The sequence below is a fragment of the Ovis canadensis genome, chromosome 10 (assembly GCF_042477335.2).
Source record: "Ovis canadensis isolate MfBH-ARS-UI-01 breed Bighorn chromosome 10, ARS-UI_OviCan_v2, whole genome shotgun sequence".
Classification (NCBI taxonomy): Eukaryota; Metazoa; Chordata; class Mammalia; order Artiodactyla; family Bovidae; genus Ovis; species Ovis canadensis.
The window spans coordinates 42,068,301-42,084,978 of NC_091254.1; the positions used below are offsets into that span (position 1 = coordinate 42,068,301).

Genomic DNA, 16,678 nt, shown 5'->3' on the forward strand with positions numbered 1-16,678 from the left:
CTGCTGAAGAATTGATGCTTTTGAACTGTGGTGTTGGAGAAGACTCTTGAGAGTCCCTTGGACTGCAAGGAGATCCAACCAGTCCATCCTAAAGGAGATCAGTCCTGAGTGTTCATTGGAAAGACTGATGCTAAAGCTGAAGCTCCAATACTTTGGCTGCCTGATGCAAAGAGCTGACTCATTTGAAAAGACCCTGATGCTGGGAAAGATTGAGGGCAGGAGGAGAAGGGAACAACAGAGGATGAGATCGTTGGATGGCATCACTGACTTGATGGCCATGGGTTTGGGTGAACTCTGGGAGTTGGTGATGGACAGGGAGGCCTGGCACAGACGAGTTGAACATGGGAGGAGAAGTGGAAAAGATAAGAATTTAAGAGAATTCAGAGATACTATAAATATCTATAAACACTATAAATTTGTATTTATACTAAGGAACAGACTCTAGTAATAACCAACCATCCAAAACTATAATGTTAAATTCATTTAGTCAGTAAATGAGCCTTTATATGCTGTTCACTAGAAAAGGTGCAAGAGATTCAGAAATAAAAGTATCAGTCCCGCTGTAGAAACTCAGGACTAGTGGGGAGGCTGTGAGGAAAGTGGACAGTTGCGCCCCTACAGTGCTGTGTGATGTGTGTGTGCTTCTCTGGAGATGGGTCCAAGGTGCTGTAGGAACACAGGAGAGGAGGAACATTCACCCACTGGGATTCATGGAAGGCTTCCAGGAGGAGGTGACATCTGAGTTCACTCTTAAAGGTTGAGTGAAGAAAAAAATCAGAAAAAATGTGTTCAAGCAGAAGAAATGTACAAAGACATAGAACCGAGTAAGAGCAGTAGCTTTCTAATGTGAAGTTCATTATGCTGAAATTCGGGGGTGGGGGCGGGGGGAGAAGAAAACCTGAACTTAACTATGGGACTGGAGAGGCAGAGAAGATGGGAGGTTCAGAATGTCTTCTAGATTCTCTCTTGTCTCTTGGACACAAGAAGGATGGCTGGTAGCATCGCTTTGCTAACATAGGACATAGAGTCAGAAGCGTAGGTTTAGAGGTAAATTTTCAGGAATATCCATTAGCAAAGTAAATGATATATAGCATCAGAGAAAAATCACTCATTTATTCTGCAAGTTTTTACTGAGCACAGCTGTCAAGGAGTGATCTAGATGCTGAGGACACACTGCTGAATCAGACAGATCTAACATTGCTCAAGGTCTGCCTGTAAACAAACAGACAGAAAGATGTCCAGAGGAACCAGAGATCAATTGCTAGGCTTCAACAGTATGTGAACCAAGAACTTCCAGATGTACAAGTTGGGTTTCAAAGATGCAGAGGAACCAGAGAGCAAATTGCCAAATTCACTGGATCATGGAGAAAGTAAAGGAGTTCCAGAAAAACAGCTACTTCTGCTTCACTGACTGCACTAAAATTTTTGACTTTGTGTATTTGTCTTGAACAAAACAAACTGTGGAAAATTCTTAAAGGGATGGGAGTACCAGACCACCTTACCCATCTCCTGAGAAACCCGTGCATGGGTCAAGAAGCCAGTTAGAATTGGATGTGGAAAAATGGACTGGTTCAAAACTGGGAAAGGAGTACAACAAGGCCGTATATTGTCACCCTGCTTATTTAATTTATATGCAGAGTACATCATGAAAAATGCAAGGTTGGATGAATCACAAACTGGAATTTAAATTTCCAGGAGAAATATCAATAACCTCAGATATTCAGATGACATAAGAGCCTCTTGATGAGGGTGAAAGAGGAGAGTGAAAAAGCTGGCTTAAAACTCAACATTCAAAAAACTAAGATCATACAGCTGCCCCCATCACTTCATGGCAAACAAAAGGGGAAAAAATAGCAGCAGTAACAGAGTTTATTTCTTGGGCTCCAGAATCACTGTGGATAGTGACTGTGGCCTTGAAGTTAAAAGACACTTGCTCCTTGGAAGGAAAGCTATGACACACCTAGACAGTTATTAAAAAGCAGAGACTTTTTAATCACTTTGCTGACAAAGGTCCATATTAGTCAAAGCTATGGTTTTTCCATGCGGATGCATAAATGTGAGAGTTGGACCATAAAGAAGGCAGAGTGCCAAAGAATTGATGCTTTCAAACTGTGGTGCAGGAGAAGGGACTCTTGAGAGTCCCTTGGGTTTCAAGGAGATCCAACTAGTCTATCCTAAAGGAAATGAGTCCTGAACATTCATTGGAAGGATTGATGCTGAAGCTGAAGCTCCAATACTTTGGCCACCTGATGTGAAGAACTGACTCACTGGAAAAGACCTTGATGCTGGGAAATGTTGAAGGCAGGAGGAGAAGGGGATGACAGAGGATGAGATAGTTGGATGGCACCGCCAACTCAATAGACATGAGTTTGAGCAAGTTCCAGAAGATGATGAAGAACAGGAGAGCCTGGTGTGCTGTAGTCCAAGGGGTAACAAAGAGTTGGACACAACTTAGCGACTGAACAACAACAACAACAGGGATAAGGATTTGCCTGATTTCTTCTCTGCAAAGTAGGTGGTATTGTCATCTGCTCAAGGTGAAGACCCCAGGAGGCAGGATAATCTTTAAGGTTCAGCTTTGAAGTAGGACTCCTGGAAAATGGGAGTGGATGCTGCTACTGCTGCTGCTGCTAAGTCACTTCAGTCATGTCCGACTCTGTGCGACCCCACAGACAAGGACCTGTATAAAGGTCTGCAAGTAGCCCACTGAGTTCAGAAAGCTTGCATTTGTGGCTGCTGCATCTGCACGGTGGTAAGCTTCCCTCCAGCAGAGTCAGCAGCTGGGCAGTCAGGGAACTTGGTTGTGCTGTGTAGCACCTGTTCTGTCCTGGGAATATCCCTCTAGTCTTTCATTTGGTTTCTGTTGGACAGTCCTGAATTCATGGTCCCTTCAACAGACAGAACTAAACAAATCTGCAAGGCCAGAATTTATCTTCAAATTAGTCACTTAAAAGAAAACCCCTAATCTATGACATCTGAATATAAAATATGTATTAAAGTAGAAAGTATCAATAAGTAGGGCCCAGGATCTTTAGAGCTAAATGATCAGTGAAATGGCTGGAATGCTCCTTGTACTATTCTATTCCAGTGCGTATAATGTAACAAGGACTGCCTCTGTTTGATTCAATTAGTGATCCTTTTTTAAAAGTTAAATACATCGCTTCCCTAGGAACATAATTGTGAAACATTTTGTCATTATACTGTACAGCAGTCACTTTAAGATAACACAAATCTTGCTTCTTGCTGAGCATTTCCTTACTACTACATGCAAACAAAACAGAGGATGTAATCAAAAGGGTATTTGGCATGGGTCCAGAAAGCAATGTGAATTAGTCTACAACTGGCCGCCATAGGTTCAAGTCTGTTTCTGATCCATGACTTATTGCTTCATAACTGATCATTTCAAAGGTTTACCAGGGGGAAAAAAAAAAAAGGTTTACCAGGATGGCACAGAAAAGGTCAGCCACTACCTTCTAGCTCATTCCAAAGTACTTCACTCGAGAACATTTTTGAATATTTAAAATGAGAGTATAAGACAATAAAAATGGTTTTTAACATCATTTTTCCCCCAATTTTCTACCAACAGTATAAACTAGTGGAGGGAATATTTACTTAAAGTGTAGAATTGCAGATGGAATACTTTAAGAAGCTGCTAATTTCTACTCCTTAACTCAACAGCAATTTATATAATAGAGAGAGGATTAGATAGTTTAATTTTCAGACTTCACATGGAGCATCTTAATTATTTTTTTTAAACAGCTGACTAAATTCTTGTTCTTATTTAGCATCCGATACAAAGGCAATTTTGTACTTTTTGTAAATTGATTTTCAAGCAATTTTACTGTTTAAATAATTCAGAAATTCTGTTTTGAAATAATTTAGTTTCTCTAGCCAAATTTGAGGTGTATGACATTAATCACATCTCACATCGTTCAGTACATCAGATGTCTTAATTACATTTTCTAAAGGTCCTCCAAGCCCTTTAAAAGCAAAGCTTTGAGAAGAGGAGGACACCCTGAGGCTTGTCTTCACCTTTTGAGGGAGGCTTTAGAGCCCAGGGAAATGACTTGGACACCACCTCCTCAGGTATTTTTTAAAAGATTCTGTGTATTTCCTGCCTTGTCCCTGTACGAATCAGGGTTAATTTCAAATTATAAGCCTACTTCATGTTATTGGCTAAAACGCTTTTATTTTCACATTTCACTTCCTCATAATACCTACTTTTCTAACTGTATACAGATTTTAATGCTTTACCAGAATATGCAAGTTTATTTTATGTAGGCTTCTCATGGTTTAATATTTACAGGTTAGTTTCCTCACACTCAATGACTATGCAATGAATAAATAATTTTAGTTTGATTGTAGATTGCAGTCTGAAAATCATTTCATTCATGAAACCAGAAAAGACTTCTGTTAAGAGCACCAGTATCTACCTCCATAAAGGCCAAACTGAGGAGCCTATTTCAAGTGACTTGAATTCAGGAAAACCATGATGAGCTTTTTCGGCACCAGCTGTGGCTTAGTGTAAAATTTTTGTAATGGTTGTAATGGTGGCGGTTTCTGTGAGTGAAAAATGGAAAGTATCGAGAAATGGGAAGAATATGGTTCAGCCCCTGGTCTCTGAGTGAAAAGAGGGGTGGAAACTCCGTGACTGGGGGCCCATCCGAACCATGCTGTCAGATTTAGGGGAGGGGGTAGGAAGAGAAAGCTCGCTGGGGGAAGGAGTGGGGCGCCAGACCGTCCCGGAGAGAGGGGGAGGGAAGGACGGGAGGGGACGGGAGCGGAGGAGCGCCGAGCCGAGGGGAGGGAGGAGAGGGAAAGTGGGAACAGAGTAGAGGAGTGGACGGAGCGCAGAGGTGCCCTTGCGCAGCGCGCGCAGTGGAGACGCATCCCGGCCGCTACGCGGGAAGGCGGCCCATGTCGCGCCCCCAGCTGGTCCCGGGACCCCAGCGTGAGTCCCGCGTCTGGCGACCCGAGTCGCCGCGAGTCTGAGCTGCGGGCCACGCGGGAGTGGCGGTGGCAAGCCCGCTGGTCGTTATGAGGACGGATCTAAAATGACCGGCAAGCGGAAACCTCTCCAAACGCAGCTCAGGCGGTCAATCAGTGAGCAGTTGCGGGACTCCACTGCCAGAGCCTGGGATCGGCTGTGGAAAAACGTCCGGGAGAGACGGCTGGCAGGTCGGTGGCCCCAAGACTCGGGACTGCGCGGGGGCAGGAGAAGGCGCGGGCCGCGTCGCCCGCCCCGGCCCACCGTCCCGCCGCCGCTCTGGGCTCCCTACACAGGTTTTCTGAGCCCCGGGTTGGGTGGAGAAGGCTGCTCCCACCACCCTCGCTGGACCGGGTCGGAGCGCCCACGCTCACGGCGCTCAGTCTTTGCGCGCGCTGGACCTGGGGGTGGGTGTGGGCTCCGCCCCGCGCGCGCTGACAGTCTGGCCGGGCGCTGCGCTCCCGGCGTGGAGCCGGCGTGGGGGTTACCTGGGGAGTCTTTCTTAAGTGGCCGCTTTTCCTGGGCTGGCCCCGGCTCCGCCGCTATCCACCCGCCCTAGCCCAGTGAATGAATGAGTGCCCAGCCCAAGCGGCCCTCCGGGAGAGTGGTCCCTCTCCCAGCTTCACCTTTTCCACGAGGGACGCGTCCACTGCCTGTGTGGGAGGAGGAGTCAGACAAGGCCAGGGAGCATACCCAAAGCTCTGGGAGACAGATGTTTACGAGGTAGAGGGGGAGGATTTGGGGAAAGACAGATGGACAGTGGTTGGTGCTGGCTGATAGCTGCCCACCACCTCTGTCCAGCTGTGGATCAGGTTCTCCTCACTTTGGGGCTGCGAAAGAGGGGCCTCTCTTTTGGAACCCATTGCTCATGAATCAGAGGAAGAGAAGAGGTGATTATTCCGAGCCAAGAGGTCCTTAAGAATCCTTGCTTCTGTCAGAAGGCCAGTCCCCTCCTTAGCTCTTTCTCCAGCTTCCTGGCTGTGGTCTTTCTTCTGGGCATGCTCCTTGGAGCTACCACCTCGAAGGGCCAGGGATGTAGGAAGTGGTCTGAGCCCTCTCAGAGTCCATGCTGGAGCATTAGGTCTGGTCAGTCACCACATCATACCTGCCACAATAAGGGAAGGAAGCCCTACTCCACAGCACCCTCCCCAGGCAGTGTAGGATTTAGGACTGCTTTCCCCAAGTGTTAGCAGCTGGAAGATATTTCTGGAATTGAGGGCATGTGAATGAAAGGGCCCCCTGAGCTGACCGTTAGTGGAGTCTCTGGATCTTCTGGCCTCCTCTCTCTCCAGCAGCATCTCCTGAGTGGGCCAGTGACCACAGGGGTGGAAGAGAGGTCAGGAGAAGAAGAAGGGGTGATGCCTGGACAGAGGGCGGGATGGGTGGGATGGAAGAGTTAACCTCCTCTGGGCTCCTCCCCCTTGTTCCTCTTGAAGAGCTATAGAAGTCCTTTGCAAGATGTTCTGCCCTTTCTCCCATGCAGCCACATCTCTCCATCAGTCTGACAGCATTCTCGAATAGATGCCCAAAGTCGGTGTCTCCTTGAGCTGGATCTTTTATCAACCTAACTGGTCAAATTAGAAGAGGGTATCATAGATGCTTCCAGCATTCAATAGTGTCAGCATAGACTGGTCATCCCTTAGTTTCTCTCCAATACAGTGGCCCCATTTAGTAAGCACCCAAGAAATAAACAGACTTTGCAGTCTGAACCCAGAAATAAGTTGTGGTAACCCACTAGTTTTACTGTTGATTTTTAAGACCTGTATGTTCACTGCAGACCTCAATTAATAACAATTAATAACTTTCCTGGTTATCATGCTAAATTGTATAATCTACATGATAGATGGTGTTAGAGAAATTATTGTGGTCTAGTAAATTTTGTTGCTTCATAACTGCAGAATGCTTACTGCAAATGTCTCCTTCATAGCTTCTGTTATTAAGTTTGTTAAGTTTGTTAAATCAATGGATCCTCAGGAAACAAGAAGTCTTTCCAGGAGGGCTGCCAAGGCTGTGCTGGGTTTTATAGAAGCTGAGGCCAAGGATGACTGCAGCCTTGTCTTTTTAAAAAGGAGATCTGGGAAGGAAGAGAGCATAATGTAAAGTCTGAAAACCATTGAGATTTTCCAGGGAAGTCATATGTTCACACTGATTTTAGACACTGCAGTTTAGTTAGGGCAGTGGAGAGAAAAAGTTTTGATTCTGGAAAGTAAGCAATAGGTAGAGATTTTTAAGATAATGAAATATAGACATTATAAGACTAAAAGTGGCTTCAGAATGGTTAAGTATAAGAGTTCTCCCAGAGTAGTGTAATTATTATTTTTTAAATAGTGGTGTGAGGTTTTAAAATGTTTAATCAGAATATTAATATCTGCTCACCCATAATCTGCTTACCACTCTGTTAACAGCAGATGCCAGCAGATTATTCAACTGGGACCAAACAATCCCCTGTGAAGAGACTTCAACCTCTGCTTCTCTAAGCGAGCTGGGATGCCTGCCACAAAACCAAGCCAGCTCCATGAAGGAGCTTTTAGATGCAAATTGATTTTCTTGGGTTTTCTTGCAAAGGTAGCTAAAATATGGAACTTTGGCTATGAGACACTGAAATACTTACATTATTAATGTTGGCATCAATTCTAGGTGAAAGTGTTTTTCGTTTGTAAAAGCCTTCTTTATATGGTTTACTTCACAGTATCATAATAACCAACTAAATAAGTGTACCCCAGAGAGAATCTGCCCCCTCAAGGGATGTTATGGGGCTATTGGCTTTTTTCTCCCTGTCTTTTTCTATCATATAAAAGTTCTGTGCTGGTACTTCTTTAATTTCCCTAAAATTTTCTCCTTTTTCTTCTTTCAGTATTTATTTGCTTATTTAGCTGTGCCGGGTCTTAGTTGTGGCAGCTATGTAGTTTCCTGACCAGGGATCAGACCTGACCAGGGATCAGACCCTGGCCCCCTGCATTGGGAACGTGGAGTCTTAGCCACTGGATCACCAGGGAAGTCCCACCTAAAATTTTCTTCCTATTACGCTTAGTCAATAGAACAGTATTCAGGGTGCTTTATAGCAAACTTGTATTTGTTGTCTGGAGCATTCTGAAGGTTTCTGATGCTCTCTTTTGCTTTTTAACATCCTGAGGCAAGAAATCCTTATTCTAACTCACTTTTCTCTTCATGAAAGTCTGCCTTGTCAATGTGACAAAAAGATAAGAAGTAGTAGAACTGTTTAAACATAGTGAAGCCTGTCGATTTCTGTGTGGTGGGACCATATTTAGGAAGGAGTCTCCTAATGCTCGTCACAATGATACAAATAATGAAGCTGATAGAAGGATAAGGTTTTGAATGATGTTCAAATATGTTCACGTCATTACAAAATTATACAAAGGGGTTATTGGTAAAGAAGAACTGATACTGGGAGCTCTGCTTGGGCTTTCCAGTTCTGGAGTAGCTGCCAGATTTTCATCAGATTGTGGTGTTTTTGCCAACATGTACTTTTTAATTACCTAAGACTCTAATCCTCATAAGGGTCAATGAGAGTTTTTCTCACCTGTCATCTCAATATTGATCATTGTAATAATGGTGGTAATTGTTGTTTATTCCTGAGACGACAAAGTTAGTTAGTGTTCAAACTAGTGTTCTGATTCAAGTTGTCAGAAGTCAAAGGTCACCTGTGCCTACTTTGTGTTATACCACTCTGCCTCTCCATGGGCCTTACGGAGACACATGGACCTCAACTCCTTTCTCCAAGTCTCTCTGTCATTTGCAATTAGTTTTAAAAAGAATAAGTAAATTAATTGGAAAAATTACTCTTTCCCTCTGCAGTGACAAGGAGAGCCCTATGCACCAAATGCTTGCCCCCTAGTCATCCTATTGGGCTGGGTAGTGTATGGGCTCATAGAGAGTTGAAACAAACAAACAGCCATATATCTGCCTTGTTGGGGCCCTTATGTGTGTGCTCAGCCCATTACCATCGCTGCAAGAAGCCAAGGGCCACAGGAAAGAAATGTCATAAAGCCTCAGTACATGTTTCTTCAAGGTGGATGAGTGACAGGTTCTTTGGCCTCTCGATTTCCCTAATCAGCCACCACTGATGACAGTTCTTAACCTTTATAGCATCATTAAATTTTCTAGGCAGAAGCACACCCTTTAGCTTTTGGTCTTTGTAAGCAGCTTCCTCAGTGGCTCAGCAGTAAAGAATACGCCTGTGATGCAAAAGACAGAGAAGGCCCCGGGTTCAATCCCTAGGTCAAGAAGATCCCCAGGAGGAGGGCATGGCAACCACTCCAGTGTTCTTGCCTAGAGAATCTCATGGACAGAGGCTGGTGGCCTACAGTCCATAGGGTCACACAGAGTCGGACACAACTAAAGTGACCAAGTACGCATGCAAGCAGCTTGAACTACTTCTCAAAAGCTAAGGTCTGAAAAAAATCCAAATGAGTTTTCTGAAGCTTTCTGCTCCTTTATTGAAACCTAACTATTTTGATGGAGATGTAATCCATATATTTGATTCCTTTATACTCACATAACGATATTTAGGTAGGTTGTGAACTAATTAAATGTTGAAGTCTTTTGATCTCTTTCATTGTCTCATTCTAAATCATTTCTCTTAGACACAGGACGTTATATTGCTGCCCAAAATAAACTAACCTAAAGCACTGAAAAGTTTGAGTTTTGTTAGAAATGCTAATTCCACCAAATTTCAGTGAGTTCTTGTCATGTTAAAACAGGTTTATTCATCCTCAAAGTCAACAGCAGCATCCTGTGATGTGATGTAAACATGAGATTGGGTCTTTAATGCAGAGTGGGATCAAGAATAGAACACGGGCCATAAAAATGTTCCTTATTAAAATCTAAATGGGTTCCATGATAGCAAGAAGTACAGAATCACGATGATACAAGCTGATCCTTTTCATTTGTTTTATATATGTTTTTCCTTTCTATTCTCACTTTACCGTAAAGGACACCCCATCCTACTCTGTTGGGTTTTTACTTTTTAAACATCTCTTGAAAAGGGAAACAAAAAAAAAAAAATCTGACTCAGGTAAATATACAATGAAAATCAGAGAAAGAGAGCACATTACCTGTGCCAGGGTTCTTCTCAGCCTTAGCTACCCACAGGGTGACCTGGAGCCTTTCAGAAACATGAATTTTTCAGTGCCTCACAGAGACTCTGATTCAGTTCACTTAGGGTCCAGGGATCAGTATTTTTTAAAGCTCTGCAGATGGTTCCAGTGCACAGTCTGGGTTCAGAGTCACTGACTTGTGTTAACTACCGTATGACAACTCACAGAAGTCTGTGTCTATTACTGATGCGAGATCATAGTCTAAGTCCTTAAGAGAAGTTTTGCTTAAGTGAAGTTGGAATGAACTTGTTATTTTACAGGGACTGAGGGGGAAAAAAGCCAGTTTTCCTGGAGCATAAGAAAAAAGGTGGTACAAGTAGGTGGTAGGAGATCACGTCAGAGTTATGGGTAGCACCAAGCTATAAGATCAAGTTGGGCTTTGTTACCAGGACAAGGAGGTTGTATTTGGTGCTGCATGTGATAAGCAAGCTTCCCTGATGGCTCAGAGGGTAAAGAATCCACCTACAATGTGGGAAAGCTGGGTTAAATCCCTGGGTTGGGAAGATCCCCTAGAGAAGGGAATGGCTACCCACTCCAGTATTTTTGTCTGGAGAATTCCATGGACAGGGGAACCTGGCAGGCTGCAGTCCATGGGGTCAAAAGAGTCGGACATGACTGAGCAATAAGCAAAGGATTTTAAGCAGAGGAGAGACAGGGCTTGAATAAGTTACTGCTGGAGTGGTCTAGGTGAGAGAGAAACAGTGGCACGGGTGGGAGTGACAGTCATGGAAATGGAGAGAACGGGACAGATAGATTCGGGATATGTCTTGAACGTAGCACAACAGTGCTGACATTTTCAGTTGGAGGCTGATGGAGAGGGTTCAAGAGCCCCTAGGTTTGTAAGGCCAGGGGCTGAGATGGGGACACGTGGCATATTTGTATCTTGCAATTGCGCGCTTTTTTTTTTTTTTTTGCATAAGCCAGATGAAGAGTAAGTTCTTCTTTGGCCAAATTAGGGCAAAGGTGCCTGTTAGATTCCAGTGTGTGTGTGTGCTCAGTCTCTCAGTTGCGTCCAACTCTTTGAAACCCTATGGACTGTAGCCCACCAGACTCCTCTGTCCATGGGGTTTCCCAAGAAAGAATACCAGAGTGGGTTACTATTTCCTTCTCCAGGGAATCATCCCGACCCAGGGATTGAACCCATGTCTCTTGCATCTCCTGCATTGGCAGATGAATTCTTTACCACTGTGCCACCTGGGAAGCCCCATTAGACATCCTAAATAAATGTCAAAGATTCAGATGTACAAGGAAAGTTTTGGGAGAAAAGTCAAATGCAGAGATAGAAATCTGAGAGTTATTGGCATATGACTATTATAGAGTAAAGCCTTTGGACTGGATGGGGTTCCTTAGGAAGAGAATATAGTTAAGAGGAGATGCCAAGGACCAAGTCCTAGAGTATCCTTTTTTTAGAGCACAATATTTGGACATGAACTGTATGTACATAAACATGTGCTGAATTTCTGGAGAATAAGAAAAAGCAGCCCTGTTCCTAAACTCAGCCTTCTGGCGACTGAATAATAGTAGTGATATATTAAATAATCTTTAGTGACAGATTTACTTGATCTTAGAACTGTTGATAAATAAAAAATAATCATAAAAATATATCTCATTTTATTAATAAAATATGCATTTTAAATCTAAAAATGATATTGCAAAGTAAATTTTAAATAATGTTTAAAAGAAAGACTTCTTAAGATTGCCCCCATAAAAATTAAAATATAGTTGATTGATAAAAATGGTCCTAGAAGGAATACTTCTATGGTTACTGTGACTTGTTGGCCCCATATCTGATGGGGTAAGAAGTTTATATTGGAAAGGAGATTTCTCCAGTATCTTGATATCTAGGAATAGGCTAATCAAAGTTTAGCTTTTAAGAAAGGTTCTGTACTATATTGAATTTTCCAAGATTGCATCCATTTGCTGACTTTTACTCATTACGGTCTTTCCATAATAAAGATGATTGAAGGGAAATTTCTCAGAGGAAAATAGGTAACAAAGTCTTTAAGTTTTTGTGTTTCTAATGAGGATAACTTAAATATGACCTAATCTACAATATGCTGCCTAACCCATGGAAGTAATGGTTTCCTTCTAGAGCTGGAGCAAAGAAAGGACCATATTCATTATTTGTGGGTGATTTCTCTGAATAGGAGACAGGAGCCCTACCAGTTGGCCAAAATTCCTTAAGAAGACCATCTGATACCATTTTTGTTAGTCACCAAGCTGGTCACTTACTTGGACATGGAGCACATCTAATGAAATTAATATATATTCTTTTTGTTTGTTTGTTTTTAATCTTCTGTTGAACAAAACAACTTACGGGTTTATCCAACAGTATATTTCTATTCTTCCCTTTTGCAAATTTGTGTGTGTGTGCTTAGTCGCTCAGTCATGTCCAACTCTTTGTGACCCCGTGGACTGTAGCCTGCCAGTCTCCTTTGTCTGTGGGGATTCTCCAGGCAAGAATACTGAAGTAGGGTTGCCATGCCCTCCTCCAGGGGACCTTTCCAACCTAGGGATTGAACCCAGGTCTCCAGATTTGCAGGCGAATTCCTTACCATCTGAGCCACTAGGGAAACCCATTTCGCAAGTTCAGGGATATTGCAAAATGAAAACAAGCATGATTTGAAGAGTGTTGCAATGTTCCTGGGCTGGCGCTATTTTTTTTTTTTCCCCAAAATCCTTGAGTGTTTGGTCCTAAAGCAATCGAGTTGAAGGATAAACATTTTTGTCACGTTTGTATTTAGTCAATAAGTATTTATTGAGCCATGAAATAGCATCCTTGTCAAAGCATGTTGGGACTGTAGTGCAGGATATTAAGTCAGGACTGTGGTTTTATCCTGGCAAAGCACACAAATTTTATTTATTATGCCACCCAAATCACTCAACTGATCTGTTTAACCAGAAATAGCACAGGCTTCCAGAAAGTGCTAAAGGACAGTATAGAATGCACTATGACTACACAATATTGTATTTGCAAACCTGCTGTGTCAAGCTATCTTATCTTCTCAGGCAGAATATTTCCTTAGTAACATTTTTATCTAAGATAAAATGTTCAGAACCTTATGGTTCTGTTATTTTGTGTAGCGGGGCATATTTTAATCTATATTTCATCATGGCATACCATGGTTGTTGAATACTTCTTTCTCCTTCCTATATATAAAGTTAAATGAACCACAGAGATAATCATACAGCCTCATGAAAAGTGATACATTTACCAGCAGTGATTTTAACTGGAAGACTTATATGCTTCTTATCCTCTCTACACCAAGTGAAAACATGTCCAATTTCTTTGACGGATCTTTAAAAGTGTTTTCCACTGAAATTTAATAATTTCCATTAGAATAATGTCCTTAAAGTCCAAATGTTTTAATAACTGGAAGTTGTAACTGTGTAAATTAAACTTATCTACTGCTGCATAAGAATGTATGGTTTGTCACAATGACATCACAAAGGTGGCTTCTCTTTCTTGCCTGATGCTGAGTTGCATTCATTGTAGACCTCTTGAAAAACATGATGGATTGCACGTATCTTAGCCAAGAGGAGTTGTCCCCATGGTCTTGGAAATAAATTGCATCTTTATTTTAGTCCCAAGAAAAGATTTCATAAGCAATAGGCTTAAAGAGGAGCAATTGTTAGAATGAAGATAAGTGGGAAAAAAATAAGCTTTTACATATTTCAACCATTGTCTTATAGGCTGTTTTATTCTTTTTGGAAAGAAAGAAGAGCGGCTTTATGATAAGTATTTGATTTCTAGTTCTTGAATCTAAATCAAAGCAACAATGACAAATGAAAAATTACTCTTAACCACACTGTAGTGGTGGAAAAAGGATTGAAGCTATTTGAGATATCATCATTTGTGTAAAATCACAGCTGTGTAATGATAATTAACATCTGTGAAATTAGCATCAGTTCAGCCATAATGTTGATATAAATGTTTGGCATAGCTATGGCTACACTGCTGGGAACATAGATTTCCTAGTATCTTGAAGGCATGTTGTTTACTTTTGTTGTGTAAAATGTAAAGGAGGGTGGGGGTTAGTGGTGTTCTGGCATGAAGAAAGATCACTGGCAAACATCAGGGTCTAGTGGTTAAGAGCAGGGGACCCCAACTCCTGGGCTGCAGGCCAGTACCTCTATCCGGGTTACACAGCAGGAGGTGAGCGTTGGTCTGGAGAGCGAGCAAAACTTCATTTGTTGCTCCCCATCGTTTACATTACTGTCTGAACCATCCCCTCCCCACCCCATCTGTGGAAAAATTATCTTCCACAAAACCGGTCCCTGGTGCCGAAAAGCCTGGGGACCACTGGTTAAGAGCAGTTACTGGAGCAAGGCTACGTGGGTTTAAATCCTGCCTCCACCATTTACTCAGTGGGTCCTTGGGCAAAATAAATAATCTTGATGTTCCTAAATTTCCCCATCTTTAAAAAGGAGGAGAAGCATAGTACTTATCTCATAGGGCTATCCTGAAGATTAAATGAGTTAATATTTTCAAAGCATTTAGCATAATGTCTGACTCCTTAATTAACATTGTATAAGAGTTTATTTTTAAAAATACAAATAGACGGATATAGATGCATAGATGCATCCTCTGTGAAGAATAGACATGTTTTCTGATAAGCAAGAGATGCTTTTTGCTCTAGCCTTAAACCACCCACTCGCTTCATACCTGGATTCATCTGCCTTGTTTCTGTATTTAATGGACCCATTCTAGATCCCATTTTAGGGATTTCCAAGAGCTAAGAGATTAGTTTGCTATGAATGGAATTAAAAATAAATGAAATAGTACATATGTTGCTAGTATGGTTGGCAGCATCTTGTGCAAGTCTATTAGTGTTATAGCATGAGTCATTCATTATACTAACATTTTATCTTTCTGAAAGATCATCAATTACAGTTTGTTCATCAAAATACCATCAGCTTTTTAAAGCTATGCAACAAAGAATTCATTCCCGTGTCCTTGGCCTAAAGGGAATTTGATGGAGGCCTAATTAAAATGAGAGAAGTTGGACTAGATAATCTCTAAGGCCCTATTTAACTTTAAAGATCAGTGAGTCTATAAAACTAGCTTGTGTGTCTAAAAGAAGCTTAATGCCCTGAGTCTTAGTTCCTTTTCTGTCTGGATTTCATTGGATGTTTTGATAGACTAGGAAAAGGCAGAAGCCCAGAAGTATACCCCAGGATACCTGCCGATGTCATTTCCCATGCCTCTTTGGTTACCTAACTTCCATCAACTGCAGCAACTTAATTGGTACTTGTGTTATTGGAATGCTACTTTCTGTTATTGGAACTACATCTGCCAGAATTGGAAAAGGAATGAGGAGAACAAGCTAGGAGTCCAGGGCCTGCAGTCACCAGGAGAATCTCCCTGAAACACACACAGGCAGGGCCCACACTTGGTTTAAGGCTCTACTGTTACAATCTTGAAATTATTAATAATTGTTGAATGAAAGGCCCACATTTTTATTTATACTGGGTAGAACAAATGATGTAGCTAATCCTGCATTCAGAAGCCAGTCTCTTGTATAGTCATGTCTTGATTGGTACGTTCACTCTCATTGATAATTTGGTATTATTTAAGATGTATGGATGTGAGAGTTGGACCGTGAAGAAGGCTGAGTGCCAAAGAATTGATGCTTTTGAACTGTGGTGTTGGAGAAGACTCTTGAGAGTCCCTTGGACTGCAAGGAGATCCAACCAATCCATTTTGAAGGAGATCAGTCCTGGGATTTCTTTGGTAGGAATGATGCTAAAGCTGAAACTCCAGTACTTTGGCCACCTCATGAGAAGAGTTGACTCATTGGAAAAGACTCTGATGCTGGGAGGGATTGGGGGCAGGAGGAGAAGGGGACGACAGAGGATGAGATGGCTGGATGGCATCACTGACTCGATGGACGTGAGTCTGAGTGAGCTCTGGGAGTTGGTGATGGACAGGGAGGCCTGGTGTGCTGTGATTCATGGGGTCGCAAAGGGTCGGACACGACTGAACGACTGAACTGAACTGAACTGAAGATAAAACTGACTTGTAAAATCACAGGACATTAGATCTGGAAGGAGCCTGCAAGCTTTTCCTGGAGCATCTACAGTCTACAGTCCATATGTTGTGTGCCCCATGCTCTTGGGAGGGTGATCTCCCAAAAGAGAAGTTATTTGTTTTCTTTTATTGTTCATTGATTCTGGCAGCATTATTATGAAATAAGGCAATAATTTTACCCCTGGTGTTTGCAGAGTTATAATGATTATATTTTGTTACTATGTATATTGAAGCAAATATTTTAATAGTTTTTAAAAAGTATTGCATTGGCTAGGTAAAATAGGAGGTTGGGACAAATTGCCCATTCGTGGTATGCATTTTCAGATCCATGGCTTGTTTTTGAAAACAACTTAATTAATCTGTTTCTTAATTAAAAATTTATTTACAATATCCATAATAGGTTATTCATTAAACCACTGCTATTAAAACCATTAAGGCTATTTCCCGTTTTAGATTTCACCTAGGACTACTTACTAAGAAAAGGAAATTAGGAGAGGTAGTAATAAAGCCTATCATTTATCACCAGAGATTCCCAGCACATAT

At 42.1% G+C, this 16,678-nt stretch overlaps 1 protein-coding gene across 6 annotated transcripts in view; it reads left to right on the forward strand.

The window, feature by feature from the left end:
• The window catches only part of STARD13 (StAR related lipid transfer domain containing 13), a 505,433-nt gene that overhangs the window by 269,588 nt on the left and 219,167 nt on the right, over window positions 1–16,678 (forward strand). For 2 of the 6 annotated variants that reach the window (XM_069601572.1, XM_069601574.1), the window contains exon 1: window positions 4,783–5,178. The exons of the other annotated variants lie outside the window; for them this stretch is intronic. In XM_069601572.1, coding sequence (XP_069457673.1) covers window positions 5,055–5,178 — 124 coding nt within the window. In that variant the 5' untranslated portion in view covers window positions 4,783–5,054. Of the gene's footprint in view, window positions 1–4,782; window positions 5,179–16,678 lie in introns of those variants that run through there. 6 annotated transcript variants of the gene reach the window in all.